We start from the raw sequence: 20,976 nt of genomic DNA on the forward strand, positions 1-20,976 counted from the left end.
TTTATGACTCCATATTTAATTGCACTAAGACAGCAAGAATCATCAAAATCTTACCTAATAAAACCGGTACCTGAAAAGGGCTAAAGTTACTTGCGTTTTCCAAAATTACGATTCTTTATTAGTTTGCCATTCGGATACTTTGGTGAAATCCCACTCTCTAGAATAAGAGCTACTCCCGATACAAAGAAAGGAATACAGAAGCAATGGCTCGATAAGCAACATCGTAGGCTCTTGTATCGTTCGAGAGGGGGGTTGGATATAGTGAAATTACAATGATACAAGAAACAATATACAAGTTCCTCTTTGTTTTCTTATTAAATCCGATCCCAAAACACATAACAGCTTCACCCGATTCTGCATTGTTTAGGTAACAGTAAATCTTCTCATTTCAATATGAGCAAAATCACTCTGCTTAAAGCAGAAATACAAAAGGAAAAAAACCTATGTAAAAATAAAAATCTATAAATACATATACACAAGTGCAGAGTAGATTTTCACAGATAAATACACAAGGTTCTTGAAGCTTCTGTCGAAAATAATTTTAATCATCAGTAAACTCACCGGTTTTACTGTACAAAACCTTCCTATATTCATGAAACGCGCTAGAATAGTTTTACTTGTTGGGTTGTACCACTTCTCATCATAGCACAAAATTCTTCATAGTTGATTCGTCCGTCCTGTTAAGCATCAATAAAATCAGTGTTCTCCAAGCAATGATACGTCGACACTCGAACTAAGACCTCATACCCAACTACCACCACCCATGGCGGTAGGACTTTTCATACGCATACCCACCCACTACCCACCAAAATTATACCCATATCCACTCCAATTGGGGCGGATGCATATAATTTTACCCGTCTGCCATCCTTAGGCATTAACCCTATTTTCATCCGAAATATGTCGCATTATCCCATCCATTCAAAATAATAATACGACAGTGATTAGGGGGATATTAAGTAAAATCTTTTTACAATACTCCATTACTCTAGTTAATCTTCCTTTTTAAGTTCTTAATTTCATTCTATTTCTCATTCAGTAAAAGTTATCTCTATTTTACATGCATTATCCCATTTGGATTATCTACTTATATCCAAATCTCTAAATGACATTCCCTCTCTGATACAAAAATGTAGACATGAACCTTTTACAATTCACAATCTATCACATTATAGCTAAAGAAACACCTTAAAAATCTTGAAGAAGCAGAAGAATAATTGGGTTATTAATATATCTCCACAATGTAACTCGGGTAGAAACACGTCGCAAAATTCAATCATAAACCATTTCCCATATTAGGAGAGCGACAACTCGTTTCGGACTCCCTTATTTAGTGCATGTGACTATTAATCTCGAATACAGAAGATTGGTTTTATGATCCTGTGTCTCAAAGCTTCATGAAAGTTGAAGGAAACTACACATTTTCCATCTAATGCACAAGGCCGACTAATTCTAATAACGAAAATCAGATATAATACTTACGTTATCAGTATCAACTTCCGAGAGAATTTCCTTGATGCTACTTTCATCAGCGATTCCATATTCCATCATGGCACTTTCCAGTTCATCTGTGGTAATGTAGCTGAGATCACAACGGAAACGTTCAGTATCTAACACTCCCTTCATATCAAAATGTAAAGTCTTTGAAGAATTACACAGATTAAGAAGCCTACTAAGTTCTTTTAAAAACAAAGAAATTGAGCTGCATTCGAGCTTTTTAATTCAATTGAGTCGGATATAAAAATGAATAAATTATGAGAAAAACATGGAACACATTATATAGAACAAAATTAATACCAATGTCAAAAAAAGAGGGAATGAGCCAAGGTTGTCTTATGTACTCACCCGCTATTATCCTTATCAAAATATCGAAACGCTTTCGACAGATTTTCATCGGTTTCCAGTCTGTGTCTGTTCATTGTTGCAGTAATAAATTCTGTGTAATCAATTGATCCATCTCCATCAACATCAGCCTGCAACAAAATATTCCAATATTTTATGATTACTGAAAAACTTGTTTTCGGAAGAAAATGTTGCGGCAAGGGGAGAGGGATCATATGAATGATATTTTCCAACTTACAGCTTCCATAAGTTGCTTGACTTCGTTCTCAGTAAGCTTTGAACCAAGCTCAGCTAATCCTTTTTTTAGCTCATCGTAGGTTATTGAACCATTCTTGTCTGTGTCCATGTTAGCAAACATAGCTTTGAAACCTTTAATTTCCTCTTCAGACATATTTTGCGCTATGACCTACAGTTTTTGATTCAATAAGGCTAGGATCATCCCAATCAACCGAAGTCAAAATTTAATACTGTAACTTCCAACATTGAAATGATGAGATCCCACAAAAAAAATTTGAATATAAAGAATGTATTTAATCTATAGAGTAAAAACAAGGTCGCATCGCATTGCGCCGGCTGCATTGTAAAGGTTTTCAAAAACAACAAACTGATATTTCTCGTATTGTAGCCATATCAAGAGATATTTCATGCTCATGGGTCACTGTTATATTGTTCAAAATAAAACATAACAATATTGAAGAAACCGCATTTTCAAGTACAAAGTGAAACATAACCATATTCAAGAACACATGTTCATGGTCGTCCAGGACACAAATAATGTGAATGGTACATAAGAAAAGGGAAGGTGCACATGATTCTCAGGAGACCTACCAAAAAGAACACTCAAGGAGATAAAGCCACTCAGTGTTAAAACATTTTGCATAAGTGAAACACAACCATATTTGAATCATTTTGCATAAGAAAACTCCCAGGCTCTCCCATCAATGGATTAAGCAACGTGTGTTGCAATATTAGATTCAAATTACAGCATAGAAGAGGGAAAATATTCTTACTAGTTGATATGAAGTTTGTTCTTATTAGTTAATTTGTTGATCACGTGAGAGGTAGCCAAGTTTACCAAGATACTTCATTGCCTCAACGTGCAAGCATTGGTTCGGATAATAAAAACTCCTTTCTCATATCGACATGTGAACACTTCAAAACAGGTAAAACTAAGCAAATATTCTGAATGCAAAGTACACTTGTGTATGTAACAAGTAACAACTTTAGATAGTGGTGTTCATAATACAATAAGATAAAAGGTACAACGTAACTATGTTACCCAAATTCTTCCTTTAGTCGTGTCCATAAAACAATAACATAAAGGTCACTCTTCCTTTTACCTCAAATACCTTGATAAATCACTTGGAAATAGGGTACAAGTTACGACCCTTCAACAAATCAGCACATCATTGTGCACCAAAAAGCTTTTTTCAAATAGCCAAATTTAACACTTGATCACGTACTTATGTTGGATATGAGTTCTTGTGTCCAACTAACATAATAAGACATTGTATTGAAAGTGTTGAGATGATCCAAATGTTCATTTACGTATCCCTTGTGAATAAAGATCTACATCAGCTTTGATTGTCCCAAGTGTTCAATCCTATTATCGATTCTCAATCAAGAACAACTTTGTTCTTCTCACTTACTAAATTCAGGACTTAAAGTGGGTTATTGGTGTAAAAGAATAACCCTTTTCATCTTTGCAAAAATTTCAAGTAAAATCAAACTTCCCAAGAAAATGCATTCTGTCAATAGATGCTCAAACCTTCCTGTATTTGTTCCTTGCAAACTCAAGGTATACATGCCCAACATTACCTTATTTGTAATTAAAATTGACTTTGCGTTACAAATCTCTGTACAAGAAGCATATAAATAAAAATTACAAGTTAAAGATGAAATTACCTTCAAAGCTAGCTTCTTCAGCTTATTCATTGCCCTAAACTGCTTCATTCTAGAGAGCACTGCACTATCTATCGGCTTGTCAGATGCATTTCCGCCTTCTCTCATCCACGGATGCTCTGGGTATTCATGGAGATGAGTCACATTAGACATCCACAGAGTTTAATAATAGAGCAACACTTTTGTGGAAGATAAGAAAATTTTCAATACAGCAAACCTCTAACAATAAGTGGCTATCCTAACAGTAATTAAAATAGTCATCATCCAATTCTTAAGCTCAAGGGTAGGGTATTGAAGAGTTGAGGTAGAAGTAGAACTGTTGAAAAGACCTAAGGAACTGGCTTTCAGTTAAAGAGGCAAGAAAGTGAATTACCCAGAACTTCTGCAGGGGTAATTCTCTTTTTCGGATCCGGGTTCAACATTTTCTTGACAAGATCCTTTGCACACTTTGATATAGTTGGCCATGGGTTACTTTCAAAGTCAATTTCCCCTTTCAGTATGGCGTTAAATATGCCTCTCTCACTTTCTGCAAAAAAACAATATAGTGCACTATTAGTATTCACTATTCCTGGTTAATAAGATAAAAATCGGAAGAACAAGATAACAAATATCTCACCAGCCCAAAAGGGAGGGACACCACTAAGTAGAATATACAACATAATTCCTGCACTCCATATATCAATTTCCTTCCCATAATTTCGCCTGAGTACTTCAGGAGCAACATAGTAAGCACTGCCCACTACATCACGATACTTCTTCCCTGGAAAGTTTTTAAAAGAGGTTTATTGAAGTCAAAGTTTGATTTTCAACTACTTTAGAATCAGATAATCAGTAGTTTACAAATAGCATCCAAATTTTCAAGGGGGGAAAACATAACAGCTTATCATTGTCTTTCAATTGTGACAACAAAACTTTAAGTACCTATAAAAACGAAAAAGACCCAGAGTGACCCGAACGCCCAAAAATACACCAAAATCTACTCAAAATATAGGAAAAGGAAATGGCCATTCGATGCCCTTTGCTTGTACGCTTGTGCAGACTAAGACTCCAACTATTCTTTCAATGTCAAGTAAGCATAACAATATGGAATCAACAAACACTTACACCAAAGTTCCTGAAAACAAGGGAGTGTTAACCCAAAAATATCATCATGATGATATAGACATATACTTGTTGATACACTATTATTTATTGGCCTTCGGACTGTCCATGTTGATATTTATACCCAATTGATTACAATTGAAACTTGCAAAAGGTGATAGTGTTATACCAACACGCAGTGAAGAATCAGATTCAGAGTCATCCAAAACACGGTGGTTATAATGCTGGTTTCTTCTATAACTAAAAAGCATATGCAAAAAGATATACAACTCCAATCTACAAGGGGTAAGACATTCACGGCTGTCAGTACAATGCTTTGAAATGTATTCATCACACACTACAGTTACGACAGAGCTCCATCAAAATTCTAATGTTGATTCCATAGGATACATTGTGTTAGGTCTTCTAATCATGGTTTGTTCAAAAATAAATTGAAGGCTGCTACAATTTTGTTTCTACAACTAGCATTAAAAGGCACATAAGCTCATTAAAACATTATATACGACCAATATAGCTAGACAAACAAAAAAAGCATAACAGACCAAAAGATGCCAGTTCAATAGCACCATGAAAACAAAATAGAAACACAGCTTTCCTTCCTTTCACTTCTTCTCTGTAGGGATTAGAGCGGTGAGAGTATTCATTCCAAAAGGCAATAATACCACAATCACATGGTAGTATCAAGTATGTCCATGCAGTTCTCTAAAGCAGACACAAATGAACACAAAAAAGTTCAAGTAAATCATCCAAGAGAAATCATCTGAAAAATAATGTTGTTTTATGTCCTATGTCACTCAAGTTAAAAAAGCTATTGCAATTCTAGAACACTCCCTGGAATGTACTTATCACAATACAGTTCACATACTTTAGCATAACTAAAGGATGATAAGCATCCCTTTCATCACAAACAGCACAAGGAGAGAGAGAAAAATAGAATGACATCACTGTTCCTATAATTGACCTTTCAAGGCAAGGAAAAATCATCAAATGATATATGTCATTACTATATATAAAACCTAGATTTTGAACTCAAACACCAAGAAATAGCATAATATACCAAAAACCAGTTTAATAAAAACCATCATAATAGAATAAAAACCATACTTATTCCATTCCATCAACTTTTCTTTCTTCTTTAGGGTGGAAAAGGGTGTAGAGTTGTTCACACATTCTTTAAATAAAGTACTCCTATGTCCCTTTAATTTGCTATATTACACAAATCATTGTGACACTTTTTTAGTGTAGTGTAGCAAATTCAGAGGGGCGGAGGGAGTGATGCAGAACACCATAAGTGTATATCAATAAAAGCACACACAAAAAGATCAAGAGAAACAAAAGGGTAAGAATTCAACCTTCTTCTATAAAAACAGACAAGCCAAAATCAGTAGCTTTGAGCATAGCTCCATCATCCTTGCTAGCCAACAAGAAATTTTCCGGCTTAAGATCGCGATGCAATACGCCCATAAAGTTACAAATCTGAACAACCTTAACAATCTGCCTACAAATAGATGCAGCTGCTCTTTCTGAGTAATGCCCTTCAGCAATAATCCTATCAAACAATTCCCCACCAGCACAAAGTTCCATAACCACATGAACAGACTGTCTATCCTCATAAACCCCTTTAAATTCTACAATATTAGGCTGCCCTGATAAATGTTGCAATATCTGAATTTCTCTCTTAATATCCTCTTTATCACTTCTAGTCACCAATTTCCTTTTCAAAATTGATTTACAAGCATAAGATTGACCAGTTGAATTCTCAATACACAAATAAGTAATCCCAAATTGACCTCTACCCAATTCTTTCCCAAGTCTATAGTGTGACCTTATATCTTCAAATGGTTTACCCAGTATAGTATCTGGTGGTGGTGCAGCAATTGCTAGTCTAGGTTTTGGGTCTATTATAATGGGTTTTACTTGTGAATTCACATTTTGAGGTTGAGATTGAGGTTGATTAGACCTTTGTTCTTGATGGGTATTTGGCTTTTGTTGCTGAACAACAATTTGCTGCCTTTGTTGTTGATGATGATGATGATTATGAATTTGCTGATCTCTTTGTTGTTGATGTTGCTGCAAATTTCTAGCATGAATGTTCATATCATTTGATCGATGCCCATTAAGTTTCCCTTGTGTAACCTTACTTTTGCTTGCACAGCACCCCATTTTCAAACCTTAAAGATCAAAAAGAAATGATCTTGTTGATGTATTTTGTGATAAATTGACTTGGGGTTTTCTACTTATGAATGAACCCTAAATTCCAGAGTCAGAACATAAAAACCCAGACAGTTAAAAATGAAAAGAATCTAAATTGGGGTACAATGAATAATTTTTGGATATGGGTAATTGAACTTCAGATGTGAACAATATTGATCAATTCAAAAAAGAGAGTCAAAGGTAGATTCCTGGAAAAAACAGATTGATTTTTATGTGTTGAGATAGGGAAATGATGAAAAGAACGGAAGTGGTTTTGTTAGGTATTGTTTTTTAAATGAGTTGTTGAGTTGACTCACCACCATCCAGCTGAATTACAGTCGTCAGTTTGTCTTTCATTTGGATTTTAGAATGTTAGACGTTTTCATAACATAATTTTCTAATTTCTTTAATCTTCCTAAAACGTGTGATCTTAAAAAAATCTAATCCCACCTTGATGTTGTATGTTTCACATCCTATAATTTTACCTCTTAAAAGAAAATAATTTATTACGGTGACACTATTTCGTATAATTTGTGTTAATAGTATAATTATAATTTATGCTTTAAAATTTAGAAAATTCTAAATCAAAATAAAATGGAGTACATTTATTTCATTAATTATGATTTTCAAGTTAAAAGTCTAAAGAAAAGTTGAAGATTGTAAATCAAAATTTTTGTCATACTAATTGATTTAATTTAGTGTATAAAAAGGCAGCTCAGTGCACAAAGCGTTCACAAAGAAAGATTTCATCACAAAGTGTGATTGAACTAAACCTTATTGTATATTTATGGAGAAACCTACTTTCAGGACTCGAACATGTAACCTTTTTGTCACACACATTAGGTAGAACTTCTTATGTATTATTAAACCTAATATTATATTTTTATTGGATTTAAATTTAGAAGTTATTTTACACCCGAAAAATATTGAAAATAAGAACCAATTTACATTTATCACATTTTCGAAGATTAGATGTAATATGAGGTAAAGAATTCTCGTTCAATCATTAATTTATTTCTGCAAATTTTTGTGATCATTAAGGATCCATAAAACAAAGGAAATGTAATAATTAATCTGAAATCAAATGCTTGTTTTATTGATAAAACAATATTGATACATTCATGAGCATTAAACCTTGTTGTACATAGGTTGAGTGGCAAAATAAAAGATGTGTTTTATCATTGTCGTACCAAATTAAATCAGTTCAAAACGACATCTCAAATATTTCTGTTTAATAAATATTTCAAATTTTAAATTTAATGTAGTGTACAAGATGTGTATCATTTGGTGGGCTTATATCAAAATAAGTCTATAATCTATGGCGTTTGGGTCGTGCACGAGCTAGGTGAGTAGGGGTGTAAGTAATTTGGTGAAAAAGCTAACATCGAATTAAATCAAATCGTATTTTGGTTTGACTATATTTTAAATTTGGTTTGGTTTGGACTGACTTTTAATTATAATTCGGAGTTCGGTTTGGACTCGATCTAGGGTCCAACAAACCGAAAAAATCGAAATGTTAAAGGCATGTTATATCTTCCATTTGATTTGTTTGATTTTTTGCCTGTATTTTTAGATTTTTGTTAAAAGTTTTTTACTTGTTCAAATTAAAAACCCTAAAATTATTAATATCTATTTAGAAAGAATAATTTGAAACAATGCATGTAAATTTGATTTTCGGTGCAAAATATACAATTCGGTTCAATTTGGATTGGTATTTTAAAATTCGGTTAGGTTCAATTTGAATTATAAATATTATGATTTGGATTTGGACTGAAAATATCAAAATCAAATTTTAATCGATTTAATTTAAATTTGTATTGAATTTAGATCAAAAACTAAACTTTCACCTCACTAAGGCAATTATCAATTCAATGTAGGTAAAGGTATAAAAATTATATAATTTAAGTCAATGATTCCATTATTGTTTATGTTTAGCTTCTTTACTTTAGCCTTTTTCCATGAATTGGTGAAAGCAATTATTGGATGCTTTGTTCTTCCATCACTTGTATTGGCCCCTTCATCCATATACCAAATTCTTTTGTTCGTCCCATTGATCATCATCAATATCCAACACATTGTGAACTTTGTGAAATTTAAGTCGTAAAGGTACTTTTGAGGTGCAATCATCTAGAGTCCAATTCATAAAGGAGCTTAAATTGAGTTAATGCTTATAATTAATAATAAGTATTTACGTAAGTAGCTTCTAACATGAATCGAACTTGCAGTATTACGTTTCTCAGTTAAGCGTATGACTATTAAACCACATTGTTGGAGAAAAAATAATCAAAATTTTACTTATATATGGACCTTTTTTTAATTTTCGCCTAGAGCCCAAAAATTATCAAGAACGACATTGGTCAAATTCATGAAGCCAAAAAAGCATGCGAGTGTTAATAATTAAATTTAATAACTAACACACAAAAGGAAGTTAAGGAACATGGGAATCAAAGTAATCATAATTAAGTGGATATCAACTAAATGGCTTGTTTTTCATTTTTTACAAATTTGGTGACCGCCTAGCATAGCTATGCACCATGTAGGTTGTAGCTGTTATGATAAGTTTTTCTAATTCCTACTCATATATGCATATTGCTTATTGTGTGAAACTTAAACTTTAGATTTAATTACTTCAACCACATTATTAATAATATTAGCATATTACTCATCAATAAATCATAATGATTAATGAGCAATTTAATGAATCTCTTGTTATTGTTTTATTTAAAGTTGGTTTATATCAGAGAATTTGAATTCAAGTCTGTTTAAATATATTCATGTATAATCCTAGTCATTTGAAAAACTCTTTCTTTATGCTATTTAGAGGTAAATTTTGGTTCAATCCTATACTAGTCTCATGAATTTGCAGAATTAGTGCTAACATTAACTTTTAAAAAAATTAAATTTAATTTTAAATTTTTGGGATTTGAAAAGATAAATATTTTAAACATCTTACTCCTATTTAACATCTATCCATAATACAGGATGGAATGCATGTTAATGTTGTAGATTTAGCGCGTAAGAAAAGAGGCCGATAAAAATACACAACAATTTTAAAGGCTTTGTTTGTTTTATATTTTTTCATAATTTAGTCTAATAATTAAGTAATTAGACTAAGATTAAGATAATGTAAATTAATGTTGTTTAATAGTTGAGGTCCAGTAATTTATATGTCTCTATGCGATTAGACACCTTACGCACACCTAAAACCATTATAAGATAATCAGCATAAAACTTATGTATAAGAGAGAATTACTGAATTATTAGACCAACCTAACAAAAATAATTTTATCATAAAACCATTTCATTTCAAAATTTATAATGAACAATACATCATTGGCGTAACCGCTCAAGATGATAGTACAGATTTAGTCCCTCAACCCTTGATGATGTACATTTTTATTGCGCTAGATATTGTTAGGTGTATATATTATTATTGTTATGTTCATGCAATGCACTTGATCGATCACTCTAGCATATTAACCATTAGTAGCGGTGAAATTATGTTAGACTTATTGTAAGTATCAGCATATTTACGGGAAAATACAAAGTGCACATATTTTATAAGTCAAGGATATATACTATTCCAAAATCATATGGCAATGGGAAGAAGATATCCAATAGCTTATAAAATGCACACACTATCATTTTTTATTTGTCGAAGTGGAGTAAACCATCCCAATACCCCTAACATGCGAACCCCGTCAAGTTCGCATGTGGGAGTAATCAATTAGGGTAGGAACGTCATTTTTTTCGGACCTACTATTTTTATTTTTTGATCGATCTATAGGCTCTGCTACCATGTTAAATTAGGCTGGACTTATTGCTAATGCCAGCATATTAACGGGAAAATACAAGGTGCACACACTTCATAAGCAAAGGATATACACTATCCCAAAATCATATGACAATGGGAAGGTCTCCAATAGCTTATAAAATGTGCACACCATCCTTAATTTGTAGATATGAGATAAATCATCTCAACATTAGCTTATACCCAAATTTGCAGACAAAACAAAAAAAAAGAAATAAAATGATACTATTGATACTTAAATAAAGGAATGGGAGAAGAGAAGGATGAAGATCATATATTCCATTCATTAAATTTCTGGGCTTCAACACTATGAGAGGATCGGGTTATCCTATCTTAGCTTGATTCATTCATAATTCATATTGATTGACAGCAAGAGCCTTAATTCCTTGTTTGGTTACTTTCCTAAAGATCCCTTCAAAACCATGAGTAACCCACAGAAATCTAGAAGTAGCCCCCGGTGTCTTAGCAACAACATATACCTACTATATACTCTCTCTGTACCTTCGCATTAATTTGATATAAGTATAATTTTTATGAAAATAAAAAAAAATAATAATACATTATACTAAAAAGCTTAAAAATTTCAAGTGACATAACTAAAGAGAGCTTGTTAAATAAATTTATTTATTGGCTAAAGAAAAATAACATGATATTTGATTTTGACCAACATCTCTACAATTAAGGTATACTTTGACTAATATTTATTTATAGTTAAATTGAATAAATTAAAGACTAGGAGTATAATAGATATATGGCATAATATATTGTTGTTAATTTTCAAAATTACAAAGTTAATTTATACATATTTGTCAAATTGAGTTTCCTACTGCATAATATCTCTAGCTTTATTTTTTAATATCACTATGCTAAAAAAACTATGCATTACACTGATTTCTACACTAGTAGGTAAATAAATGTGATTTGCAAAAAAGTTGTGAAAATTATGTCGATGAAATAGAAAAATAAGTAAAAAAAAATATGAACAAAAATTAAAGAAAAATTGTAGGCGATACCAAAAATAAAAAGTGTAAGAAACTGAATTGGAGATATGCCTATTAATAATCACAAGGATTAATTATTTTGCATTTCTCTCTCATATTAAATTTTACATTTCTTAAAATGCTAATAACAATAATGCCTTATTTAATGTGGACATTATTTATATCTCATTGTTTACAGTCCAAAAACTACTCCTACTCCATAAAACAGACATGCACACAAGATTATTGGATCTACTGTATTCTACCAGTATTACAGTTCACAGCTTCCAGTTTCTTTTTTTTTTTCAAATTTCTTTTGGAGATAAATTTTATACATATTCTACAATAATAGTTTACATTATAATCAAATCATGTCATTTATTTTTTGATAAAAATTGTATGAACACACATTATAATTATCAATTAATCCAACCGATCAAACCTAGCTTATTAATTTTTATGTTAAAAAAAAGTCTCAAGCACCATACAATTAAAAGACATGGCAGTTGATTAGCATGTGCAAAGCAATTTACTATAGAGAGCTCCATTACTAAAGGGATTCTAAAAATCTATTTTTATAGTTATTTGATTTATTGTTTCAATTGTCGCAAACCATGTACACAAGAGTAACCAAATAAGAAAGAGTCAAGAGTTTTATCATATACTAGTATTTTAATTTTTTTTCTTTAAATTATAAGTATCTATAATAGTGGGACTAAATAAATATATTATAGACCTAGATTTATATATACTCATTACTTTAATTCATAAGCTTTGCTTGGTGAAACATTACTTTAGTTCGTAAGCTTTGCTTGGTGAAACATTACTTTGATTCATAAGCTTTACTTGGTGAAACACTTTTGTTTCAAAATGAGGTATTGTTTGATGCATAACTTTATAAATAGAGGTTGCATGTCAAAGGACATTTCATCCCAATTTCATATCATTTATGATTTCTCTCTTAAGAATACTCTCATTTTTGTTCTTCCTTTCATGAGATACTATTGAGAGAGTAATTAACTCTTAATATCATCAAAGTTCATAATTCACTACAACACTTGTATTTACTATTGCAATTTCCTTGTGCTAAAATTTTGTTGTGTAGATTGTATCTCATTGTGAATTCATTTTATCATCCCAAGCACCTTTTGTGGGAGAAATATCACAATAGGAAAGTGCATGAACGCCTTCTACTCATATCAAGTTTCCGAGCGACTTCTTTGATTGTCGCAACTTTATCTTCATGGTGTTCATTTGGTGATTTACAAAGTAAGGAATTCTATTGTCATCCACATAAGAGAAATACAAATCGATTTGTTTATTTGTATTTGCATTATATTTCCAATAGAAACCCTAAAATTTACAAAATAACCCTGTTAAAAACGTACACAACAAATAACAAGTGAAGGGATAATTGAGGTTAATTTTTGGCCACGAGGATCGGAATAGAATGGCCCAAGGTGAATGTCGATATAATGTAAGGCTATCAAGGAATGGCCTACTTGCCTTAGAATTAATCCTTTCCTAGTTATTTAGTCTCATTAATTTTTTATTCTGAGATTAAAATAATAAATTAAAATAGTGAAATATTAATATTAAAAATTAAAAGAGTTCAATAAATAGTGAGATAAATTCATAAAAACTAACTAAAATAAAATATAATTAAGGGCCGAATAGACAATAATAAATAACCATCCAATCGTGAATCCACTTTCTCTTCACCCTTACAACTTACAAGAACTTTCTAGTTTCTTCTACGATTCGTCACAGGATTAAGTACATGCAAAAGCCTAAAAAAAGTACATGCAAAGACTAGTTTTTGTATTACAATATATTAATTGTTGTTTGTGTTCAGTAAAATTCACGTAATTTAAAAAATAAGATAAATTTAATCGTGTATATATATAATCACAGTCTAATTAATATGTATGAGGTTTTAGAAATGAAAGGTGTAAAAAAAATTGGTGTAAAAAAAATTAATGTTGACTCAGTCTAAAAAATAATATCATATTAATTTAGATTTTAAAAAAATAATACATATTAATTCGGATAATATACCTACAATGGAGAGTGATGTTGTGGTCTTGTGGATGGCATGTTTGATGGCTAGAGTACATGTGCAAATGAGCTCTGAGTGTCACCTTTTGATGAGAGATTTATTATTAGGTGTATTTTAATTTTTAATAACATGTGTGATTAAGGACAGAGCTTGTCTAAAGATGTAAAAATGATAATTTATAAAAAAAAATATCCTGAATAATTTCACTTATTCTCTATCTGATGTGAATAATTTTTACTATAAATTATTCTAGGTAATTTAAAAACATAAATAATAAATCATATATAAAAAAAGACAATATAGCATTTGCTTACATGAGAGAATCAGGCATGAGTTTGGCTAAGCCATAACTCGGATCATTTCATCAAAAATTTATAAATATTGAAACAGTTAGTCACTCCTATATTGTTTGGGTGGCTGACCAGTTATTGCTTGTGGCTTAATTCCAATGACTTTTCACCTTCCTAGAGTTTTTTTATCTTAACAATCTAAGTTTCATCTATATTAACATTCTTTTCTTCTTTTAAATATATAAATTGAATTTCCAATTAAAAAACCATAACCAAAATTATTTAGATGATAATGAATTCAAAAAATTTGCAAAAGACAAAGAAAATTTAGCATATGAAGTAGCTGACATGTGCAGAATATATCCATCCATATATTATTACACTGTTGTAAAGTTGGTACTACTAAAATTGTTTGGTTAAAGCAGTACATTTATTGCATATTTTCTCCCATTCATGCATATATTTCCAGTAAAAGCGCAAGTAGCCCTCAACCATCTTTAATACTCTTATATTTTATAGTCCTCATCATATTTACATCATTTTCTAATTTAAAATATTAAATATTCATATTTTATAATGTTTAAGAGTAGTACTTCCAAAAGTCCATTTAAATGCTCTAAGTCTCCTACTCTCCTTTCCCATATTACATCCTCTTTCTCATTTTCACACTTTGCCAGGCCTTCTTCTGCTTCTGTATTCCGTCCTTTTTTTCTAAAGCTTTTAAAGATATTTCTTGCTATTTTATATATTTTGATTATGAATTTCTATTGGAGAAGTCTTTTTTCTTCATTTCAATTGAATTCTACTCTTTGTAGAAAGGTTGTACACTTGTTTGAAAGCATGCAAATTATAATAGACTTTGGGTTTGGTTTTCAATTAGCTTTGAAAATGTTGAAGAATCTTGCTTTGGCTGTTGCTACTATCATTTTTGCATTTGGTAAGCCGAATACTCATCTCTATATATGTTATGAACTAATTCCACTAATATCATTCTTCAGTTCTAAATGTTATACAATTTAATATTAATAAGACTTTTAATCAATAACCAAAGTCATTATTGTTTTATACTCTAACTGTCTGTTTGATTAGTGGTACTAAATAGTGATAATAGAATGATTTATATCATTCCCATAGTAATAAAACTTTAATCACAAAAAAAAAAATTTGTTTATAAATTTCATTTCCACCTAATACCACATCACATCTACTAATGGTAATACATTGGAATGAATTTTATGAAGAAAATGAGATGATTGAAGTTGGACAAGCATGATTATCAAGTCAACTATAGATTTTTCAACCAAAATTACACTAATTTTTCATTCCCATTACCACCATTCATCACCACCTACCAAATAGACCGTAACAGTTTTGACATAAACAGACTCAAACCTACATTTACTATAATCATATATAAACTCATGGAAAAAATGGTGTGGAAAATGCTTATCGAACTTCTAGAAGTATCTAAGAAACAATGTACTTTTTATTATCATGCAATTGATTATGATTATACAAATGATGTTTAATTTCTTCCCTAGCTAATACAATATGGTTTGTGTAAATAATTGGCAGGAGGGGTAATAATAGGAAGCATTGCAGGGGCCATAAAAGGGCAAACAACAGAATCAGGACTATGTAGAGGCGCAGCAATTGGGATCATGTCAGGTGCCATTGTTGCCCTTGAGTTGCTTGATTCACTCCTTAATGGTCATTGTCTATCTAAGGTAAATTAACAATTACACCTTTGCTTTTATTTTATGTGTATAATCACTCATTACCACTATAATTCTATATACTAATTTGATTTGTAGACTGATTATAAAACATAATTCCTCCATTCTGAAATATATATTTGCTATTATGTCATGATTGTTAACACTATTCGTTATTCATGCTATGTTATATATTGTGGCTAATATGTAAGAAAAATATAGTCAAGTAGAATCTTATTTGACTCATCGAATCGCATATTTTTATAATATTAATATAGAAGTTGAAGAATTTGATTATAAAAACTCTTATTTTATTACTAGAGAAGATAAGTATATATATACAATTACAAGGAGGGTTTGTTATATAATCTTAAAACAAACCAAATCAAGAAAACAAGAATTAATTATTTAATTGGTTTGACAATTAACTTTTTAAATTTTCTAGTTATATACATAATTCAATATATAAATAATAAAAATAACACATTGAATTACATAAAAAGTCAAATGGAGAAATAATGAAAAAATTACATGTTATTTGATCATAATAACATATACCAAATAACTTATACATTTGAGAATTCTTATCTAACCGTCCTTATAAGTTATAATCAATCTTTTAAACTTGGCTATGTATTAGTACAAAATATGTAATTTATGACAAAATCATTGTAGAAAAATTCAGTTCATCATTGTTCTCCTGATAGAGGTCCATTGGACGGAATCAAGTTGCTTATGTTCATAGAGTAGACTTTAATAGTTGTACAGTTGTACTAAATTGGCTACTTCTATATCCATTCCATGCTTCTGAAATACTCGCTACATAACGACTTTTAATACTATTTATCGTTTAAGCTTATTTTATATATTGCGGCTAATGTATAAGAAAAAATATAGCCAAGTGGAATTTTGTTTGAATCGTATAATCGCATGCTTTCATAATATTAACTTTTTTATAATTTTTAGATGTGTAGAGTTTAATATCTAAATGATTAAAATAACACATTATTTTACGTAAAAAATCAAATCTTGCAAGTATAGTGAAACGGAAGAAGTATATCAGTCTTTTTAGAGGCAACTTGTTTCTAATGGCAACAAATAACATTTCATTGTTGACTTTTAAAATTTTGCATTTTATTCTAGTCATGGGATTGGGATTAAATGTTTTGGGTTATATTAGTCTTATTGTTCACGTTAATTTTTGTATAATTGTAAACCTTTTTTAATATCGGGATTAAAGTTGGATTGATTATATAAGATCGAACAAATATCGAGTCGAAATTTCCTTAACACATCTAGATGCATACTTATGTTGCCATCAAAATCATCAAATTTATTGATGGTTATTGAATCTCTAAATTGGAAATTTGAAAAGTATCTTCTTTTATTTTTCATAAAACACTCCGATAAAGTTGATTCATAATTATAACGATTGTAAATTAGAAAATCTTACATAAGAATACAATTATTGCAATAAATTATGATGTCAATTTAGTAAAATTTGTAACTCAAATAATTTTTTATTTTTTTAAAAAAGAAATTTGATTATCCATAATTAGAGAAAAAATTAACCTTTGATATTTATTCTTAAATTTGATTGGGTCCCAAAATAGGTATAATTTGGAGGATAAAACATTCAGACAAGGGTTTTTGAGACAAGAAAAAACTGAAAACCCCACCAAATATAGCCAATATGGTCCAAAAGGACTCAAAATGTAAATCTTTTTTAGTAAGTGATTAATTTTTAATTAATTATTCATGTTACAAGCAGGTAGCTCTGTTTGGAAGCATATTCAATGGGAAAGCTTTTAGGGAATGGGTTAGCCCTGCAGTTCTTAAGGCTTACCAATGGCAAGTAAGTTAAAATTTTATTGTTGTTATTTTTCTATATTTGTTTCTTTATAATTATTTATGTAATCATAAATTCATAACAACTATTTTCTAATTATAGCGGACTTAATATTATATATTAAGAAACCAATTCAAACAAAAGATTAAACTGATACCTGAAGGTCCAAAACATGTTATATATATTTTAACACGCCCCTCAGACAAAGTTTTTTAAGATAGAAGTGTAGACTACATATGTCCTCATATATATATATATGGTATTAAATATTTCACTTTGAATAGAAGGTGGATGAAATTTGAACTTGTGTCCGTCTGTTAGCTCTGATACCATATCATGAAACCAACTCAACCATTAGCTTAACCAAAAGCTTAAGCTGATAATTAATGTCCCAGAATATATTATATAGTCTACAATTATGAACTAATAAGGTTATATTGATAAAAATTTACAATAATTATCACATGTTATTTTATATTTTGGGGCTAAAAAAATAAATTTTTATGCAGACAAGCATGAATGAAGGCAATGGAATTGAGGATGGATCAGACTTATACAATATTGTTGAAATTCAAGGAATGTCCCCTGAGCTTATCAAGAAGCTCCCAGTCATCAATTTCCATCTAAATTCATCAACAAATTCTGATCTTCCAATTTCACATAATGATGTTTGTTGCACTATTTGTTTGCAGGTAATTAATAGCTTAAGTTTATCTTAATAATGCATTATCTTTGCTTAACAAAATTTCTAACACTTTAAAGATAACTTGTGGGAATTTCTCACTTAATTAGGTCATCACATCAACAATTTAAACATAACTGTAGAAGCAAGCTTTATGTCCACATCATATAACTTACCGTTTAGTTGAGATGGTTCTTTAATATGATACAAAAAGCTTATTTTATACTGTTATGCTCCATTAAAATTATAATATTACGAAAATTTATGTAAGAGCTTTTAAGAGAAAATGTTGCAATTTCAATGGGACAAAAGAAATAGGTTTCATTCTCAATTACAAGTCATTTCAAATGAGTTTTTAGTGCTTGTACGAAGGAGTTATGTCTTGCATGAGTTTCGTTTAGAGAGTGTGATAATACAATAAACCGATTTTAATGACACGAGTCATTAGATTAAACTTTTGATAATGTATTAAAGCAATATTTGTTAGGATGCCAAAGTAGTGATGATGTAGGTGATCAACCTAATTATTATTCAAACTAATAATTATGAAGTTGAAAGTTAAACTAACATATTTTCTTTGTGATTTACATACCAAACAAGAAATTTTTACCATATTGATAATTAATTAAGTAGTTTTAGGGTTTTTATTCCACACCTTGTCATGCAGGAAAAAGAAAGTCGAAATAAATTGTTATCATTATCGTTAATATTCAAAGAATTAGGTAAAATTATGATTGAATATATAGAGATAAATATTCGACCCACCTAACACTAATGTCTTAGATTTGCCCCTCAAACAATCTATAAAATTGGTAAATGACTGTTAATTCAACCGAAGAGTTGACTTTTAATTCAATTGAAGAGTCAGCTTTTAAACCAACTAGAAAACGGACTTTTAAAACTAAATGAAAAAGTTCATCTACATAGTTTTTTGATTTGTCGACTTATTTTCTCTTTAATAACAGACAAACAATTAACAATAAATAATTAATTTCGCCACACATCTTTATTAACAAATGACGTAACAACCAACAAAGTAATCAATTATATCAGCTAGTTAAACAAGTCAAATAAATCAACAAATATTATAATTTATTCATTAAAGTATGTAATAATATGAATAATTGTGGTCCCTAATTATATTTATGGCCATTTTATAGGATGTTGTTGAGGGTGAAAGAGCAAGGAAGCTACCAGGCTGTCAACACTTGTTTCATATGTTGTGCATAGACGAATGGCTTGCACGAAGTATATCTTGTCCAGTTTGTAGAAACACTGTTGATTTTCCAACTGAATTTAATTGTGTGAGCAACAAATATGTACTACAAAATTAAATTTATTATTATTATTATTATTATTATTATTATTATTATTATTATATTATTATTATTATTAAGAGGAGGAATGCAAGAAAATGTAAAAAGTTGGAATTATAGAGTATTTGCTATATATGGAAATCTATAGATGTTGAGATCAATGAATTGCCAACCATTCTTACTTATTATGTCTCTATTTTTTGATTTGCGTGGAGTATCAAATAAGCATATAGAAGAGGGACAAAATGGATGGAATGGTTGGTGCGTTGTACTCTACTAGAGAAAAGATTTCTTGTTCAATTACTATTTAATTTATATCGCTTACAGACTGTAAGAAGATGATATTTTATGTATATTAAAAATAAATAATAGGAGATGAGATTAAAGTAAGCGCAAAATAACATAAGATATATGAATAAGAATTAATGAAAATGGTGAGACCATTACTCAAAATAGAAATATAACAAAGTTAATTATAGGGACAAATTAAAAGGAAAAGTGTTGCAATCTTTTAGTAAAAGAGGAGGTACTAACGTTAACTAAATATTAATGTTTTTCTAAAACAGTGTTAAAATTATATTAAAAAAAGTTTAGGTCTATATAGGATCAAAATTTAAGATAATTGATGAAGCTATTAATACCGCTAACACTGTTATCGATTTATATATTAAAAATAAAGAGTTAATTTTGAAAAAGACAATTTTTTGGTGAGGCGTTCTCAAAACAAGACGTGTTGTAATAATTTGTGTTATTGAGCTCTTAAACCTACATGACTTCCATATCGAGTACTCTATAGAACGCCCACTAAAATTATTGGGCTTTTTTTATTTTGAAAAACAACTTCATCTTGGGCTATCATTGGGCTGTCGTGATTCATTTTGGCCTTTTCATTTGGCTCTTTTTCTCAAAAGTTAACCTTGTATTCCTTGCACAGGCCCCCTCTTGAGAGACTGTCTATAGTATAGACGCCTCTTAAAAGAGTCCAACTCACATTACTATATTTAGAAAATATCATAATTTAAAAAAAAACTGTTGTTTTTAAAAACTGCATGCGTGTCATTCCCAAAAGAAGAAAATTGTTGTGTTTTTGAAAGATGAAAGGTTTCCTGATTTTTTCATCTCCCTTCTTCAACCATCGAACATACACAACTTCTACAACCTTAAAATATTGTTGGAAGAAATGATGCTTGAATTCGATTGTAGGTTTTTTTAAATAAAGCTTTATCAATGGAGGAA

At 30.2% G+C, this 20,976-nt stretch overlaps 2 protein-coding genes across 2 annotated transcripts; one reads left to right on the forward strand and one right to left on the reverse strand.

Moving 5' to 3' along the window:
- Positions 1–105: 105 nt before the first annotated feature.
- On the reverse strand, positions 106–7,500 carry LOC130814861 (calcium-dependent protein kinase 2-like). The gene is made up of 8 exons (XM_057681099.1): positions 6,198–7,500; positions 4,361–4,504; positions 4,118–4,270; positions 3,748–3,863; positions 2,081–2,248; positions 1,846–1,973; positions 1,483–1,582; positions 106–677 (listed from the first exon to the last, which is right to left on the reverse strand). The coding sequence occupies exons 1-8, from the start codon at positions 7,006–7,008 to the stop codon at positions 603–605; spliced, it is 1,695 nt and encodes a 564-aa protein (XP_057537082.1). The 5' UTR covers positions 7,009–7,500; the 3' UTR covers positions 106–602.
- Positions 7,501–14,739: 7,239 nt separating this feature from the next.
- Positions 14,740–20,125, forward strand: LOC130815856 (NEP1-interacting protein-like 1). The gene is made up of 5 exons (XM_057682361.1): positions 14,740–15,115; positions 15,754–15,905; positions 17,665–17,748; positions 18,252–18,434; positions 19,585–20,125. Exons 1-5 carry the CDS (start codon positions 14,755–14,757, stop codon positions 19,756–19,758), a joined length of 954 nt encoding a protein of 317 aa, XP_057538344.1. The 5' UTR covers positions 14,740–14,754; the 3' UTR covers positions 19,759–20,125.
- Positions 20,126–20,976: the final 851 nt, after the last annotated feature.

This window comes from Amaranthus tricolor, chromosome 6 (genome assembly GCF_026212465.1).
Source record: "Amaranthus tricolor cultivar Red isolate AtriRed21 chromosome 6, ASM2621246v1, whole genome shotgun sequence".
In the NCBI taxonomy this organism is placed as follows: Eukaryota; Viridiplantae; Streptophyta; class Magnoliopsida; order Caryophyllales; family Amaranthaceae; genus Amaranthus; species Amaranthus tricolor.

What these genes read in the sequence shown, in the direction of transcription:
- LOC130814861 (XM_057681099.1), bottom strand. Translation starts at nt 7,008, where the DNA reads ATGGGGTGCTGTGCAAGCAAAAGTAAGGTTACACAAGGGAAACTTAAT. An exon ending in GTCTGTTTTTATAGAAGAAG is followed by an intron (nt 4,505 to 6,197) that starts GTTGAATTCTTA and finishes AAAACTTTCCAG; the next exon opens with GGAAGAAGTATCGTGATGTA. An exon ending in CGGAAGTTGATACTGATAAC is followed by an intron (nt 678 to 1,482) that starts GTAAGTATTATA and finishes GATGCTTAACAG; the next exon opens with GACGGACGAATCAACTATGA.
- LOC130815856 (XM_057682361.1), top strand. Translation starts at nt 14,755, where the DNA reads ATGTTTAAGAGTAGTACTTCCAAAAGTCCATTTAAATGCTCTAAGTCT. An exon ending in TACTATCATTTTTGCATTTG is followed by an intron (nt 15,116 to 15,753) that starts GTAAGCCGAATA and finishes AATAATTGGCAG; the next exon opens with GAGGGGTAATAATAGGAAGC. An exon ending in GTTGCACTATTTGTTTGCAG is followed by an intron (nt 18,435 to 19,584) that starts GTAATTAATAGC and finishes GCCATTTTATAG; the next exon opens with GATGTTGTTGAGGGTGAAAG.